This window comes from Chenopodium album, chromosome 22, assembly GCF_948465745.1.
Source record: "Chenopodium album chromosome 22, dcCheAlbu1.1, whole genome shotgun sequence".
NCBI lineage: Eukaryota > Viridiplantae > Streptophyta > Magnoliopsida > Caryophyllales > Amaranthaceae > Chenopodium > Chenopodium album.
In genome coordinates, this window is record NC_137855.1 from 39,463,784 (window position 1) to 39,482,637 (window position 18,854).

Consider the following 18,854-nt stretch of genomic DNA (forward strand, 5'->3'; position numbering starts at 1 on the left):
CAATTAGTCTTTGAAAAATACACTAAAATTACGGCGGCTTTGTATGATAATGTCAGGTTAACATGTTGGCATGTACTTCATTGAATCCATATACTCATAATTTTTTAAAAAAAAAATTCTCTTATTTTAGAGCAATTAACAAAGAATTATTCATTCAATTAGTCTTTGAAAAATAAGTTGAAAATACAGCAGCTTCGTGTTAAGTTTCATTTTTTATTTAAAATTGCATGATAATGTCAGCGCTAACATGAGGAATATGCCTCCCTTAATACAATCTCAACCATTATTGACATTAAGTTTAATAAAAACCATAGACATTATATTCTAATACGGTGATCTATCAGATTTGAATGTACATGTTCTATATCATGATTAATTAACCAACTTGCATTGTCTTGGTCAACTCAACTATTGTTTCTTTCTTCATGATCGATCGATGATGAAAAGGAGAATTCAATGGAATGAATTCGATCAAACCATCAATAAATGGTAGCTAGAGTTAAGAAGTTGTATAATGTTGATATTAAAAAAATTGTTGGATTAATGCACATACATGGCTTGGACCGACGACTGCCAAAATATTTACAGACAATTTCTTTCTTGTTTGTGCACAAGATATTTTTCCACACTAAAATTCTCTTTGTGTATGGTACGGCAGCTCCTTTAGCATTCAAGTGTTTATTCTGCAAAAAAAGTTAAGTTAGTTAAATAGCCATACTACAATTCACCCTATTTAAGGGTGCATTCTATTCACCTGATTTTTTCTTATCTGATCTTATCTAAAGTTATCTGAATTTAACTGATCTTATCTAAACTTATTTATCTGAACTTATTAACCCTGATCTGAACTTATCTGAACTTATTTTTCGTGAAATAAGTGAAAATAAGGTGAACATCTAAGTATTCATCAGAGTAACAAGTTTGACAAACTTTTAAATAGATCGGATATATAATAAAATATTGGTCTCCCTGATAAAGTAACCCTAAAATGAGCAAAAGTCACCTTAATATGAATAAAAGTTACCATGATACTCCCTCCGTTTTTTTATATGCATCATTTTGAAAATTGCACTATTTACATGTCATGGTTGACTTAATTTTTTCACCTCTAAAAAATGAATAAATGCTATTTATTATATATCATTAGATTTGTCATAATGTCTAGCTAGTTTCATAATGTAATTTTTTAAAATTTTTATTAATGGTCAAAATAGCGTCTCGGCAAATATGCCGGTCAAACTGATGCATATAAAAAAAATAGAGGGAGTAAATAAAAGTTACCATACAAAGTATTTATGCTTTATTGATAAAAGTTACCCAAAATATTGTAAATATAACCCTAAATTTTATAAAAGTGACCTTTAGTGTACAGTAAATTACTGTACACTGGATGAATATAAAAATTTCTCAGCAAGTTTAGACCAATATTTATGTGCTCAATCAAGTATTGATGGGATTGGATGAGCATATATATTGGGTGTTTATTTTTTCCTAGAATATGAGAGCTTATAATTACATGTATTATAACTAAGATAAACAACCATTTTTAAATAACAAATTGTTGTTTTTTGGGGGCTGCGTAAGGAACGAATAAGGATATGTCATTAGTTCTGATTATCGGTCCAATTCAGCACGGGGTTCTATAGAACTTTGAGTGATGAAAATTTTTACCCTATTCATTTCCACTATTTTGCTCTTTATCAACTTCCCTTACCATAACTATTAAACCAAATAAACATTAATTTATTGTTTATCACAAATTTTTTAGGTGACTAGCCACATGGTGTTGCCACTTCACATAATCATATATAAAACAATTAATTAAGGATAGGGGGGTTACAGTAATGATGAGCAAATGGGGTCACCTTAACTTATGTAGGTTACTTAAATGAGAAAAAAGTGTTCTCTCTTAATTAAGTGAAATTATTCTTTGAATTTAAAAAAACAAAAGAATAGGTGTTATTACTTAAATGAACAAATGGGATTACTTATTTGTAAATTACTTAATTTTACTCGTGGAATGAATTTGGGTTACTTTTATAGACAACATGAAATTACTCTTATGAAAAAATGAGGTTATTCATACACATAAGTGAAGATTACTCTTATAAACTAATATGGCTACACCATGTAATTAGCCACATACAAGACTTACCGGTTGTTTATATATTTTTTCTACAATGGATATCTATCTATCTATCTATATATTATATACAAGTATAATACTAAAATAGATACGACACATGTGTTAGTTTCTGATGCTGCTTTTCTCTAATCTTCAAAACTTCTTGTTTTTAAATTTTGTCAAGAATAACCAATTATAGCATGTGTTTTGGAAACAACTACCTATTAAATTTTCTTAAAAGAACTACTACAAAATTGTAAAAAGTTTAACTAGCACTACACTCTAACAATTCCTACTAGAATATTCGGCATGTAAGTTCCACTTTTTACCTTTACTTCATAAATCATTATCTAAATTAACTAAATTACCATTCATAAAGGTAAAAAGTGGTAAAACGTGAGACCTAAATGCCGGAGATTCTAGCCGAAATTGTTAGAGTGGTAATGCTTGTTAAAGTTTTTACAATTTTGTAGTAGTTCTTTAAAAAAAAATTAATAGGTTGCTGTTTTCAAAACATGTGCTTTAATTGCTTCTGTAGTTGACAAAATTTCTTTTTATTTTCCCTTTTTTTTCCTTATGTTTAGCTAATGTCATCAACCATTTACAAATGCTTTCAAAAAAAAAAAAAAAACATTTACTGTTAGAATACCTTCCTGTACACTTTGTATATTAGCCTCAGTAATTAGTTATTGATTAGAATTTTGTTTTAGCCTAACAGAATTTAGTCACGCATATTGTGTGAGTTGTATTTGTTATTTAAAGGCTCTTATGAGCTGTTATTGTTGTAAGATCATTTTTCCACATAATAAAGTTTTTACCTAACTTTCTCTCTCTAAGATTCTCTCTCTTTCTCTCACTTCCCCTGTTCTTCTATTCTTCTTCTTCTATATTTTCTGGAATCAAACTGCAGATAATTGCAGTTTGTTCATTTACGTATACAATCAATACACACAAAATATTCACCAAATCTTATAATTTATTATATAACAAATACAATTAATAAGGTTTTAAATTAATGCAACTAATTATGTTTGAAGAGCCCTCATCTATATATGTACCAATAAATTAAACTTCAAAAGTATATGAGAAACAACCGTCCCTTTTTCATTTCACGTGCTTCTTCATTTTCAATCAAATTCCAAAACAATTAACTAGATAAACTTAAATGGTATTGTGTCTTATTATTTATTTATTTATTTATTTTGAAAACGCCGGTGCTTAAAATTAATTAATAGACAAAGTGTCCGATATTACATAAGGATTAACCTCACAAGGGCAATGGTTAATCCATACTTGTGTCTTAATTAGCCCAAACCTACTAGCCCAAAAGTTATTTAATAATTGTAATAAACTGTTACTATGTCGTTGACATTAATGCATGATAGTACAACTGTACAAGTATGTGTCAGTATAAAAAAAAAAAAAAAAATGGATGACCATAACAAAGTCATTGAATATAGTTTATCAATAATCCAGGAAGAACCGACCAAATCCATAAATCTTAATAATTTAGTAACGATAACAGCTATATCTACAAGTTAGACACACAAAAACTTCAATTTGCATCGACTTAAATTATTAATACACCACAAATAAGTTGAATTTGAGTGGTTTTATTCCACATACTTATGTATGTGTAATCCAGATACGTGTGAAATAATATTCATTCAATAAAAGAATGGAAGTGAATTATAACAGAATTAATTTTTGAAATTAAGAATTTGTAAAATACCACCTACTATTGTACCCATTTTTTACGATACCACCAACAATTTTTATTTTATTTTATTTTAGCACCATCTTTTTTTCAAATCCGATCCTTAAAAATTACCACCGTGACGTCACCGTGGGTCCATATAACTATCTTCTTCTTATTTTTCCTCCTTCTCCCTCTCTAATTTCACAATTCTCTCCCATGTTCTGTCCATTACTCTCCTCACTCCTCTTTTCTTTTTCTCTTGCAAATTTCATAAGCAACAATTAGGGTTTCACGTTCAATTGGGTGGGTGAGAATTCAAAATTTAGAATTAAAGATGAGAGAGGGGAGTAATGGGGGAGCAAGAGTTAGTGGGCGTGTTCGGTAAAATGTAGCTGTAGAGGTAGCTGTTAGCTGTATGTGTAAAAATAAATAATTAAGTGTGAGTGTTTGGTAAACTAGCTGTTAGCTGTTGAATTCTAAAAAAATAGAAGAAAAATTCAACAGCTACCTAGCTTTTCACAAAAGTTAATAATATTAACTTTTCGCAAAAGCTACTTTAACCATTAAACTCAACCCTCAAAACACATTCCCAAACACTCATATATTTTTTTTCTAAGTAGTGGTTTGAAAAAGTCAAACCACTAAAAGTTACCTAAAAGCTAGTGTCGAACACAACCAAAATCATGAGAATAGAGAGGAAAAATGAAAATAAGGTAGTTGGGGGGCCATAATGACATCATGGTGATAGTTATAACAGTTTTGAAAAATAATTGGTGGTAATTTTTAAAGAATTGAAAAAAAGATGACGGTGAAATAAAATAAACAAAAATGTTGATGGTATCGTAAAAAATGAGTAAAATAGTAGGTGGTATATAAATTTTCCTTAATTAAAATGCAGTATACAATGGAAAGGTAACAAGCAAGATGTCAATATGTAATGGGTTCCTAATGGCTTAACTGCAATTAAATACATATATGTAGTAATTTGAGTTTGGAGGAAACCCCACTTTATCTTCGTGACAAACAAAACATCAACAAAACATCCAATCAACATGATACTTTTGTAGATAAATCAACATTTGTGAGACCCGTATTTAGTAAAAGCTAGTTGTTGACTTATCTACATTTTTTTTTTGAAAAAGTGTTGACTTATTTACATAAATACTAGGAAATTTTGACAATTACCACCTTCTGTTATGTCCATTTTAGCAATTACCACCTTCTATTTTTTTTTTTTTGAAAATTACCACCTTCTATTTTCAAAAACATCAAAAGTTACCACCTTCTTGCCCCCCAACTAGCACGTGACGTCATTTTGGGCCAATTCTTTCTCTTCCCTCCCTATTTCCCTCACATTTCTCATTCCTATTTGGATTCACATCTCCCCTTTCACTTTTTTCCCCCAAACCACCAATAATTTTCCGTCAATTTTGATTTGGAGGAGTGAATTGAAGAGTTTTCGAATTTTTGGGGGAAAATAAGTGAATGAGCAGGTAAGAATCGAGTTATGGAAGAGAAATGGGAGAGAAATAGGGAGGAAAGGGAAAGAATGAGCCCAAAATGATGTCACGTGGTAGTTGGGAGGCAAGAAGGTGGTAACTTTTGATATTTTTGAAAATAGAAAGTGGTAATTTTCAAAAAGAAAAATTGAAGGTGGTAATTGCTAAAATGGACATAACAGAATGTGGTAATTGTCAAAATTTCCTAAATACTAATAGATAAACACTTTTTTGTTTATCATAAAAATAAACTTGTATTTTCTCTTGAGTTTAAGCTATCAAGGTTTATATTTAACCTAGCATACAACTAAAATTTGTATGCCCTCAAAGGCGCAACATTTGATTTTTATCTTTTGCTACTTTTACAATTTCGCTTTAATATAATCATAAACACAAGATTCAAAATTTCTATTTGAGATCTGCATTATAGTTTATTCATCAATATAATTTCTACAATGAATCCAGGTATAACATTACTTGTTCAGAGTACTTTATTGTATTCCAAGAATAAAGGTGTAGTTGGAGATATAACTAATAGGTATCTGAATTGTTCAAAATTCTGTAATATTAAGAAGTGCATGCGAAGGAAACCTCCAAACGTCGTGGCCAGCATCGATCACATTATTATTATTTGTATGTGTTGTTTAATTAATCCAATTGGCATTGAGTATGAAGGTTATAAAAAGGAAACCAAGGAACAGCAAAAATGAATTACTAAAAAACATTACTATCTACTAGCTAAGATATACATCATGGCAATTAACATGAACACTTCAAGCTATGTTAAGGTTTTACTTGTTTCAATTGCCATCGTAACAATGATGGCAAGTTTGGCTACTCGTGCAGCTGCGCAGGAATTCCATGTTTGCAACACCGAGGGTCAAAGCTGCTCTGATGAAGAGCCTTGTTGCCCGGGTACTGCTTGCAGGGGATTGTTCTTCTACACCTGCGACTACTGCCCGAGAGCTGATCAACCTTGCGGTTATCTGGATCCTTGTTGCCCTGGCTTCGACTGTGTAGATGGTCCGTTCAATGGCAAATGCGTGGCTAAATAATAGAGTAAACTCGCGATTGCTTTAGCAACTCGACTTGTTTTAATTTGTTTTTTTGTATGAATACATTTGTTGCTCCAATAATCTTAACGTGGGATGGAAGATCAAATAGCTAGCTTTGATTTTGTTATTGTTGTGGTTGTTTAATTTTCCTTGTATCGTATTTTCTGTGCTCGTTGTTTGATTTGATTAAAAGTACTTGTTAATTTCCACAACTTTTTATGCCTCCTCATTTTTAATTAGTTATATGTCTACAAGATGAATTACCACATCGATTATTAGATTTAGGAAAATTTGACAATTACCACCTTCTGTTATGTCCATTTTAGCAATTAAAAGTGGAAGGGAAGATGAGAATCCAAATAGGAATGAGAAATGTGAGGGAAATAGGGAGGAAAGGGAAAGAATGGGCCCAAAATGACGTCACGTGGTAGTTGGAAGGCAAGAAGGTGGTAACTTTTAATGTTTTTGAAAATAGAAGGTGGTAATTTTCAAAAAAAAAAAAAAAAAATAGAAGGTGGTAATTGCTAAAATGGACATAATAGAAGGTGATAATTGTCAAAATTTCCTAATAATATACATAGTATAATTAGGCCCCGTTCTTTAGAGCTGCTCTGCTCTGCTTTGCTTTGCTCTGCTCTGCTGAAATCTGCTCTGCTTTGCTCTGCTCTGCTGAAATCTGCTTTGCTCTGCTCTGCTGAAATCTGCTTTGCTCTGCTTCAATCTGCTCTGCTCTGCTCTGCTCTGCTCTGCTCTGCTTAAAATTAATACTTAATATTGAATTATTATAATAATAATAATTAATATTTAATAATAATAATAATAATAAATAAATAATATTTAATAATAATAAATATTTAATATTTAATAATAATAATAACTAATATTTCATATTTAATAATAATAATAATGATATTAATTAATATTTAATAATAATAATAATAAATATTTAATATTTAATAATAATAATTAATATTTAATAATAATAAATAATTAATCTTTGATAATAATAATAATAATAATAATTAATATTTAATAATAATAATTAATATTAAATAATAATAATATATAATAGTTAATAATAATATTATTAAAAATTAATATTTAATAATAATAATTAATAATTAATAATTAATAATAACATTATATTAAATAATATTTAATAATAATGATAATAATAGTAATAATAATACTTATAACTAATAATAATAATAATAATAATAATAATAATGAAATCTGCTCGGCTCTGCTCTGCTCTGCTCGCCTCTGCTCTGCTTCAATCTTCTCTGCTTTGCTCTGCTCTGCTGAAATCTGCTCTGCTTTGCTCTACTCTGCTGAAATCTGCTCTGCTCTGCCCAGAAGCTCAAAAGAACAGGGCCTTAGTCTTTCATTTTATTTATTACAAGCAGTGAGACACACGCAAATTGTGTGTGCAACATAAGAAATCAATATGCATGGCTCGATTCTCTTTTTTTTCCTAAAATATTATCTACCTTATTCTAATAAAAAAAAAATATTAGTGGGTTTACAAATTGATGAAATCATAGAGGCCCGGTTAAAAGGTAAGATATGAGTAAATCATAATGTTCATGCAAAATATGATTTCCCTCAAAAAATAAATAAATAAATAAATAAAGAGTGGTAGTTTAATTTTTTTGTTTTGTTTTTTTTTCTTTAATAAAATGGTTAAATTTGACAAAAAAAACCTTCGAATTTGGGTTTCATAGCCAAATCAGGAAAACAAAAGGCAAAGGAAGAGAGAGAAAACAAAGGCGGCGATGTAGATGGTGGTTTCCATTGAAGGTGGTGGTTGCCATTGAAGGTGGTGATTATGAAGGAAGAGAGAGAAAACTTATGAAAGAAGATGTTAGATGTAGATGAAGGGGAATGATTTAGGATGAATATGGTGATAAGTTGAAATTAATTAACCTTAGAGATTAAGGTAATACGAACAAACTTATAATTTAATTAGGATGTTTATAAAAAAAAAGTAAGGATAAATTTGTCATTTTATGGTCAAAAACTTACTAAAAAAGGAAAGAAAATAATTTGTTGCGAGTAATGTGAAGCAGCTATTTTAGGAAACTGTTGCGAGTAATCCGAAGCGGAGGTAGTACTTGTTAATTGTTCAGTAAAAAGTAAATATATTATATTGATCTCAAACACATATATTAATACATGAAGTCAAGGGTACATATACATGAACACTTGACGCATGTGCCACTTAGACCGAGTACAATACATGTGGCTTATTCAACGCAACATAAACTTGAAAGATAAAGAAAGCATTGCTTGATGACGATGTCCTAGGTATGGCAGCATCCACAACCGTCATAAGCTCCAAGTCTCCAACTTCACTCCTAAAATCAAATGAAGTTTAATTTGTTATTAGCAATCATGATAACCAATTTGATCATTTGACATGGTATTAAGAATCAAACAACGAGTGAAACGTAGATGTTACATTTTTAACAAAGAGTCCAATGGAAGCAACGCTATCTTGAGCAGATCCGAAGAATCCAATGACTTCTTGGTTGTCACATAACGGCATTGGAGATTGGAAGTCGCAGCCGCCTTTAAGCTCATCATCTCCATAAGGCCCGTGTCCACGGGGTACCAAATCAGTGTGTATCCTCAGTTGGGACATCTTTGAACCTTTAGACCTCCCACTTATTCCAATTATGTTTTCACCAAGTTGGAGCTTAATCTTCATGCATGATACAAAGAATAACAAATTAAATTTTAGAGAATTCACCATTATAAGTTTAAATGAGCACTATCTATTTATAGGATGATTCTATGGTTTATACGATGAATTTTAAAAATTAGATAAATGATTAATAGTTAATTTTGATATTTTGAAATAAATTATAATGGTACGAGTAGTAGTTTAATATTTTAAGAATGACTGCCATAGAATTTTCATATCTATGTATACGCATGCATGCATATATAGGTACTATACTCATGAGTTATAAAGTATGAGGTATGACCTTGTTTTCATTTCCACCATTGCCTCCATACATGTTGGTACTGGTAACCCCATCATCACCGGTAATGGTGAACCCGATAGCATCCACCATGAAGCCCGACCTTACTATTACTTCTGTTATTGTTTCATCGTCCTTGATTTGGAAGGAATAGTTTTCCTTGGCTTTGTCGTTACCATATGGTCCGAACCTCTGCAATGATAATGATATATATGAAATAAATAGTTGATATATTGTTAATTTATGTTAATATGTAACACATACATATGAACTATGTAAGGCAAATAAAAATTACACATACCTGGACTTGAGCCATATTCTTATTAGCTTATGTAGACTTGTAAGTATTTCAATTCACAAGTTTATTAACAGTATAGTATGTAATTGTATTTGTTATGTTGTAGATTATTGTGGATCTAGCAATGATATATATAGTGTAGCAAAAAGACCAAGAATATATTCTGCCCTGCCTAAACAGTGCGTGCTCCAGATCACAACCGAATCCATCCTGTACTATCGACGATTCGGATAACTTTATCTATATTTATCTAAACTCGAACGATTTGTTATGCTAGTGTGCAAAAATAAATAATAGATTTTTAAAATTGTAATGTGTTAATAACATCAATTTATTATACTACTAGATGAAGCCCGTGAAATGCACGGTATGTTTGAATTTTTTTTTGCTTTTTTAATTTATGTGATAATATTAGTTATACATTTAGATAAAATTTCTAATATCTAAAGAAAATATTTTATATTTAATTAATTTAAATTTAAAAATCTCATTTGCCAATTTTGCTTACGTGGCATTTGAATTATTTAATTATAAAAGATTATAATAATCTCTTATTTAATTGGCTAATACTAAGATTTATAGTCCTACGTGGCGCACTAAGAAAATAAGATCATACGTGGCTCTCTAAAAACTCTGGAAAAAACTCCCCTTTATATATATATATTTGATTTCCCATTCCGATGTCCACATAAAATTAGATTCGTACTATAAAGCTGAATTTTTATCTTAGCCTTCAATGGCTCAATGCAACTAGGCCCCAAGGCAAGGTGCAGGTTTGATTTGATTTGATTGTCTTGATAAAAGGGTTGTAAACGATCCGAGTCGAGTTGAGTTTTAGTCTTTCGAACTTTTGTTTTGGGTTGACTAGTTAAGGATTTGGCTTGTTTGAGCTATGTTCACAAACATGCTCGTTTGTATTTCGGGTTTAAATTTGAGCTTGAACGAGATTAATTAATTAAGCTTAACTAAATCAAATTAGCCCTGACTTATCAAAAGAAAAAAGAAAAAAAAAAATTTATTTTAAATTTTACTGGTCCGCTATAACTTTGATGTATTAGGAACAAATTATGTGGCACCTTCAAAAAGCGCCAATGTTGCTATCAACATTTACAGATCAAAAGACAGCATCTTTGGATGCAATGCAAGGATTGAATCAACATCAGGACCTACCCTAGCTAGTTGATGAGCATATATGATGTGAAATATAATGAGTGATACTCCATGTAACGACAAAATAAAATCTTGGCTAAACTTTAATTTTAACTTGTATTACATTTTTAGCCCACGTGATGTGAACAAATCAATATCGGTCGAGCTTGTGTTTAACTGTGTTAACCTTGCATCACATGATTTACATTTTTTTTTTCTTTTGGGCGGGGACTTACATTCATAAACTGTTAAATTTCAGGCAAACTCATCAAGTTAGAGTATACCAGGCCATAACTTCAAACTTTGTACAAAAGTTAGGTTGGGGTTATAAAACGGGTGGTGTTGTGTCGAATTCGTTTATGTATCGATACTAAACGGGTTGATAAACTCTTAACCCAAACATAACCCATTTATTAAAAGGTTTGAGAATCCTTGATTCAAACTTAATTAACTCGCTTATCAAACGGATTACCCGATCACGAGTAATCTTTTCTAATCTGATGTGAAATTGTTTTTTTTTTTATTTTTTTTTTATTTTTTTATCTAATTTGATCTGAACTTATTTTATCTGATCTTTTCTGAACTTATTTTTTCTTCTCTAAACTTATTTTTTATAATTTGATTTGAAAATTTTAAAATTATTTTATTCTTCTAATTTTAATATTAATACCACCATATTATTATTATAATAATAATAATAATAATAATAATTATTATTATTATTAGGAAAAATTGGCCGCAACAGCACCAACTATGACAAAGATGCGTGTAGCAGTACAACCTTTCGAGGGTACAGTCAACATCATAAGCTATGCACTTGGGTGCACATAACAACATAACTGACATTTGCAAAATTTAGATTTTGTATGAAAGTGAAATCTTAAATACTTTTAATGCTTATTTGTTTAAATATACTTTTCTTTAATTCCATTCTACTTAATTTTCCATCTCATCAGGTGCTTAAGTAACCATTAAATTAAATTATTTCAAAAAAATTTCGCCATTATTTTCTATTGTTTGTTTATTCAATTACTTTTTTGTACATCTCATCATATGATGATTGACTTATTTTCTTTTCCATTATAACCAATTTTTTCCCTTTAAATAATTCTCTCTCAACCTCCACAATTTAAGTGTTGTACATAAAAAATACGACAATCAATTTGGCATATCCTAAAATCTAATTCTAAAATTATTTTTTGAATTAAGTATTTTAAATCATTCTGTGGGGTTTGGTATTAGAAAATTACTTATGTATCCTAAAATCTTATAGAATAAAGGTATTCAAATGTTTTTTTTCAATTTATCAATTTAGTATTTAACTAAGTGGAAAGGGAAAGGAAACTAAGTCAATCATATGAGATCAATATAGAAAAAAGTAATTGGAGAAGAGAACAAAGGAAAATAATAGCACACTTTTTTATTTGAAGGAAGCTGCTTAATAAAATGGTGGAGGTTAAGAAATGCTTAAATGAAAAAAATAAATAGAAGATAAGGCTAATTTAGTCACGCGTGATGGAAAACCATATAAGTTTAAATAATGTTTAAACAATTATATAAATTAATAAAGATTTCACTTTTTTCTATGGAACCTTAGTTCATTAGTGTCACTTATGCTAATATGTGCGCCCAATTACATATTTTGTGTTGTAGACTGCACCCTTAAAAGGTTGCGCTGTAGACTGCACCCTTAAAATGTTGTGCTGCTACACGCACCTTTATCATAGTTGGTGGTGTTGCGGCCAATTTTTCATTATTATTGTTATTGTTATTGTTATTGTTATTGTTATTGTTATTGTTATTGTTATTGTTATTGTTATTGTTATTATTATTATTATTATTATTATTATTATTATTATTATATCTCTCCTGTCACATCCTTTACTATTCCTTTTTTTTTCTAACAAAACATAGATTAACTACTTAACCCAAATAAGTTTTTTTTTTATAATACCCAACTATTTCCTCTACTATCTTTTTCGTATTCATATGATTTACTTAGGATAATGTTATATCTTCAAGGTTTGTTTAATCTATCAGGCATGAGATTGTATGCATATAAATATTTGTATTTATTAATGAGAATTTAGAGATTGACCGAGTGTATAAAAACTTGAAAAATGTGCGTTACTTTGAGTGAATCGAATTGATTTTCAGCCGTTGCTTTTTTTTCGAAAATATCAAAATTTACGTTGCTTTTCTTCTAGTTTAAGTTAAAAAGATCAAAACTTTATCGAATTGGGTTTACCCTAATAGCTAGTATCTCTTGAGAGTGAGAGATAGCTCAAGTGGTTAGAGCTTCCCTCCCGATTCCAGGAGATCCTGGGATCGATTCTCACCCCCGCCTTTGTGGCTCTCTAAACACCAAAAAAAAAAAAAAAGCTAGTATCTCTTATTGTGGTTTAATCCATATCAGTGGGCATATATACTTGTTTTGAATGGTTTGACTCACAATGATGCAAACTCACTGAGTACATTATATTTATGATTTATGTGTAAATTTAGTCATAGTGGGAAGATGAGATTCTGTTCAATTCATCAATATTTCAGATTATTTCTCTATCGTTAAGCAAAAAAATTGTAAAAAAAAAAAAAAAAAAAAAAAAAAATAAATAAATAAATAAATAAATTGGTCTTGTTATTAGGGGTTAAAACCTTTTAGATACACCCAAACTCAATCCTTATTTACTCGAAATTGTTTTCAACATTTCCAGCGCAAAAGGCATCATTAGTTGATGATGGCACCTTCGAAAATCGCCAATGTTGGCATCACATTTACAGATCAAAAGGCAGCATCTTTGAAAATTGGAATGCAAGGATTGAATCAACATCAACACCCTAATTGTAAGCATATATGCTTATCTGATGTGAGATATATTGAGCACCAGCACTCCATGTAACTATAATGTAAACTTTTATTGATGAGAATGATGACATAGTAATTTTTTTTTTTTTTTTTTTTTGAAACAAATCAATTCATCAATAAAAAGTCATCCTGCATCTACAAATGAAATCTAAAATAACAAATACATAAAATTGAATCAAATTAGGGTTTCCTTCATCAAAATTACGATCGCTGAAAAGATCTTGCAATGTGGTACATCTCTCGCACACATCGCTGGAATATACAGCCTTTTCGGAGAGACAGTCTAACGATTTGTTGTAGCCGTAAGGATGATTCTCATCTGATTCGCCTGAATGCATTTAATTAAAAACTTGACAATCGTTGCGAACCCGAATAAATCTTTACCAAAGAACTGACAATAGGGCAAAAGATAATACCTTTTTGATAAACCCTAACACACAAACAAACCCTAAATGAACATAAACAAACAACTAAACTAACAAAAACTAACGACTCCACCATAGGGAGACACTCCACCACAGGGAGACGGATGAATATCTACACTACTTGTGTAGATTTATTGAAAACTAAATAGCAAAACTAAATAAAATTAAAGAAAAAGGGTCGGACATAGTCTAATTTCTTTGGAAATTAGACTATTTCCAGCCTAAATGGCCAAGGTTTTGAAGAAACCCTAAAAGAGAGGAGGAAAGGAGAGGAGAGGCGAGAGAATATTATTTAATCTTGCTTAGGTTTAATTTGTGACTATGATGACATAGTAATAATCTCAGCTAACACCTCAAGTTATTGAAGTGTATGTCATAACTTCAACCTTTGTACAAGTTAGCAGATCCTACAATTTGAAGCAAACATGTCATGGAAAGCAGACCCCGATTGACCGTGGAAATATTGGCAATTATAAAGTGGAAGTAATGGGAGTACGAAATTAAAATCATTTACTATATATATGATATATAAACTCATTTAATATATATATCTCCCCCAACCCTCGCCAAACCCACCCACTAACCCCCCTAACCCCCACCTTCGAAAACACCCCTTCCCCTTCACTAACCGTGGGTTGATTTCAGGGGTAGGGATTTTGGGAGGGGGTTTTACAGTTCAGGGTAGGAGGGTTTCGCGAGGGTTGGGGGAGGGTTTTTCGCTTTGCCGGATTCCGGCGATAGGGAGGGATTATTAGGGGAAGGGTGGGCGCCGTTTTCCAGCGGCGGGGGAGGGGTTTTCGGGGATAGGGGGCGATTTCCCGGCAGGATGGGGTGGGGGTAAGGTGTTTTCCGGGATGGGGGTGGGGGCTGGGTTGTTTTTTTTTTTTTTTTTATTTTTGAATAAATCAGATTTTTTTAAAAAAACAATTAATTTTTTTTTTGAACCACTAAAATTCTGACAAGTGGCAATTTTTTTTTTTTTAAAAAAAAAAAATGAGTTAACCTTCTCTTTAGGGAACTGGTCATCTGGGATCTTTAAAAGAAAATAGGTATCAAAGTTGGGATTTTTTTATAGTAAACCGCCCAAAGTTGGGATTTATAAACTCAATTTTTCATATATATACGAAGTATATATTATGGTTGGCCATCTTAAGCCACAATATAGGATTATTAAGGTTTAATTTTTTTAGATTTGTTAGTTATTTTTATTATTATTCGGTAAGTTAAAGAGTATAATAAATTCCACATACCTTTATGCTTCCTCCGTTTTTTATTAGTTGACACCCCCATTTGACTTTTACACCATACACTACACTTTGACTTACTTTTGTAGTTTATTGGTACAATAATACGAAGTATATGGTCATGTGGGGTCTTGTTTAAATCGTCTCGATGTATATTTTATTATTAATATCTACATTTTATAATTTTAATTTAAAGCGGTAATAATTAGAAATATTAATGATATAAAACTTGCGTTGGCAAGCGTGATAATAGAAAAAAGTTAACTAATAAAAAACGGAAGAAGTACAATGTTTTGACAGTATTTCAAGAATTTGTTTATAGTTTATTAATAATGATATATGGCTAGTTCTTCTTTAATTTACTACCGAGTATTTTTTTTTTTTTTAACATACACATTATTTCTCATATTTGTAGTAATATGCATGGATTCCACTTTTATTTCTAGATTAGATTCTTACTCCATTTATATTATTCTCGGTTGGACTTGTTTTAACTTTATTAACCTGGCTCCACATGATTCGCAAGTCATAACTATTAAATTTCAAGAAACTCCTCAAGATATTGGAGTGTATGTCATAACTTCAACCTTCGTACAATCAAGCTAGCCGATCCTCCAATTTGGAGATCACCCGCTATCTCCACGATTTAATTAGACCCCGATTGATTGTGGCAATACTAGCAATTATAAAGCTAAGTTGAAATTTGCCAACCATTGATTTGCATTTAGTAATAAAATTAATACCCTTTGGAATAATTATTAAAAAATACATAAATAAATAATAAATACAATTGGGCTGGTAAATTTTGCCTCTATTCATGCTACCTTTGCTTGATCACCCTCATCTACCTCATTTTGTGATCAACCACGATTAGACTTATAATTGATGGCTAAGATAAAAATTCAGCTTTATAGTACGTATCTAATTCTATGTGGACACCAGAATATGAAATAGTCTATATTGATGTTAACACAATTTTAAGAATCTATTATTTATTTTTGCGCAACAACATAACAAATCGATCGAGTTTAGATAAATATAGATAGAGTTATCCGAATCGTCCATAGACGATAGTGCAAAGATGGATTCGGTTGTGATCGGACGCGCACACTATTTAGGCAGGGCAGAATATATTCTTGGTCGTTTTCTTACACTATATATATCATTGCTACATCCACAATAATCTACAACATAATAAATACAATTACATACTATTCTCTTAATAAACTTGTGAATTGAAATACTTACAAGTCTACATAAGCTAATAAGAATATGGCTCAAGTCCAGGTACTTGTAATTTTTATTTGCCTTTCATAGTTCATATGTATGTGTTACATATTAAAATTAATTAATATTATATAAACTATTTATTTCATATATATCATTAATTATCGTTGCAGAGGTTCGGACCATATGGTAACGACAAAGCCAAAGAAAACTATTCCTTCCAAATCAAGGACGATGAAACAATAACAGAAGTAATAGTAAGGTCGGGCTTCATGGTGGATGCTATCGGGTTCACCATTACCGGTGATGATGGTGTTACCAGTACCAACATGTATGGAGGCAATGGTGGAAATGAAAACAAGGTCATACCTCATAACTCATAACTCATAAGTATAGTACCTATATATGCATGCATCATGCGTATACATAGATATGAAAATTCTATGGCAGTCATTCTTAAAATATTAAACTACTACCATTATAATTTATTTCAAAATGTCAAAATTAACTATTAATCATTTATCTAATTTTTAAAATTCATCGTATAAACCATAGAATCATCCTATAAATAGATAGTGCTCATTTAAACTTATAATGGTGAATTCTCTAAAATTTAATTTGTTATTCTTTGTATCATGCATGAAGATTAAGCTCCAACTTGGTGAAAACATAATTGGAATAAGTGGGAGGTCTAAAGGTTCAAAGATGTCCCAACTGAGGATACACACTGATTTGGTACCCCGTGGACACGGGCCTTATGGAGATGATGAGCTTAAAGGCGGCTGCGACTTCCAATCTCCAATGCCGTTATGTGACAACCAAGAAGTCATTGGATTCTTCGGATCTGCTCAAGATAGCGTTGCTTCCATTGGACTCTTTGTTAAAAATGTAACATCTACGTTTCACTCGTTGTTTGATTCTTAATACCATGTCAAATGATCAAATTGGTTATCATGATTGCTAATAACAAATTAAACTTCATTTGATTTTAGGAGTGAAGTTGGAGCCTTGGAGCTTATGACGGTTGTGGATGCTGCCATACCTAAGACATCGTCATCAAGCAATGTTTTCTTTATCTTTCAAGTTTGTGTTGCGTTGAATAAGCCACATGTATTGTACTCGGTCTAAGTGGCACATGCGTCAAGTGTTCATGTATATGTACCCTTGACTTCATGTACTTATATCTGATCTGTGTTTGAGATCAATATAATATATTTACTTTTTACTTAACAATCAACTTGTGTTTTTTTTTTTTCTATAATCTGTATATTTAATGAATAAGCTTTAATAACTAGGGTGTCTAACTTGTGCCTGTAGCTAATCATGTTTGAGGAGTTCTTAAAGTTAAACCTTAAGTTGTTTATTACCCCATATCAAGAGTTTGGAGCCATCAGATTAGAGCCATGGTTGATATTTGTAGTCTTGAGGTGTTCAAAGACTATTGTATACAGGAAGGATTTGGTGTTTATGCTAAAAAGAGTGACACAACAAGATTATATTTTTGATAGATTGCTGTTGAATTAGTTGAACGTTCTATTCAGATTTAAGAGTCATGTCTAATTAGTACGCAATAGTTTAAAAAACTTGGACATGTTCAATTCTCTAGTTAATAATTAACCTAGATGGTTAAGAAATTAAAAGAAATAATTCCATATTTAAACAATCCAGCTCTAACATGTTGGTTGCCAGATAGTAGTACTAAATTAAATAAACAGATATTAACTTAATCATTTACCTTTTTCTAATCATTTCCTCCAATAATAGCGTAGCAAAAAGATATGTTACAAGTATTTAAAATGATGGATTATTCATTACTCTCTTATTTTGTAAGATCTTCTCTTTAAATAATTATTTCGCAAGAAGATTACTAACAATAATCACTGGTATATATTAGCTAGGCAAACTAATAATTGAAAATATAGCAAATTATTATAGAAACAAAGATATAAAAGTCGAAAATGTTAAAAAGAATAGGAAATTAGTGTAAAAAAAAATTATAAATATGCTTGAACAAGGATTCGATCCCTTAACACTGGGCTCCTAAAAAAAGAACATTGGCATATGATCATGACCAACTAAGCTAATTAAGGAGAATACATAAATTAGAGTTAAATAAAACACTTTTATACTAAAACTATGGGTGCCAACTTATATAACATATTAACCCACTAATTTAGGCCATGGGCCCCCAAGCCCCCCCCCCCCCCCCCCCCCCCCCAAACCAATGGCTCCGCCCTTGCTACCAAATGAACAATGCTAAAGGAACAATACCTTTATTAT

General features: G+C 30.8%; 2 protein-coding genes across 2 annotated transcripts; one reads left to right on the forward strand and one right to left on the reverse strand.

Moving 5' to 3' along the window:
• Positions 1–8,499: 8,499 nt before the first annotated feature.
• On the reverse strand, positions 8,500–9,789 carry LOC145605712 (protein GOS9-like). The gene is made up of 4 exons (XM_081661784.1): positions 9,667–9,789; positions 9,369–9,557; positions 8,840–9,082; positions 8,500–8,735 (listed from the first exon to the last, which is right to left on the reverse strand). The coding sequence occupies exons 1-4, from the start codon at positions 9,679–9,681 to the stop codon at positions 8,730–8,732; spliced, it is 453 nt and encodes a 150-aa protein (XP_081517910.1). The 5' UTR covers positions 9,682–9,789; the 3' UTR covers positions 8,500–8,729.
• Positions 9,790–16,510: 6,721 nt separating this feature from the next.
• LOC145604965 (protein GOS9-like) lies at positions 16,511–17,807 on the forward strand. Its single transcript, XM_081660960.1, has 4 exons — positions 16,511–16,634; positions 16,748–16,936; positions 17,220–17,462; positions 17,567–17,807. Exons 1-4 carry the CDS (start codon positions 16,620–16,622, stop codon positions 17,570–17,572), a joined length of 453 nt encoding a protein of 150 aa, XP_081517086.1. The 5' UTR covers positions 16,511–16,619; the 3' UTR covers positions 17,573–17,807.
• The last annotated feature ends 1,047 nt before the right edge of the window (positions 17,808–18,854 follow it).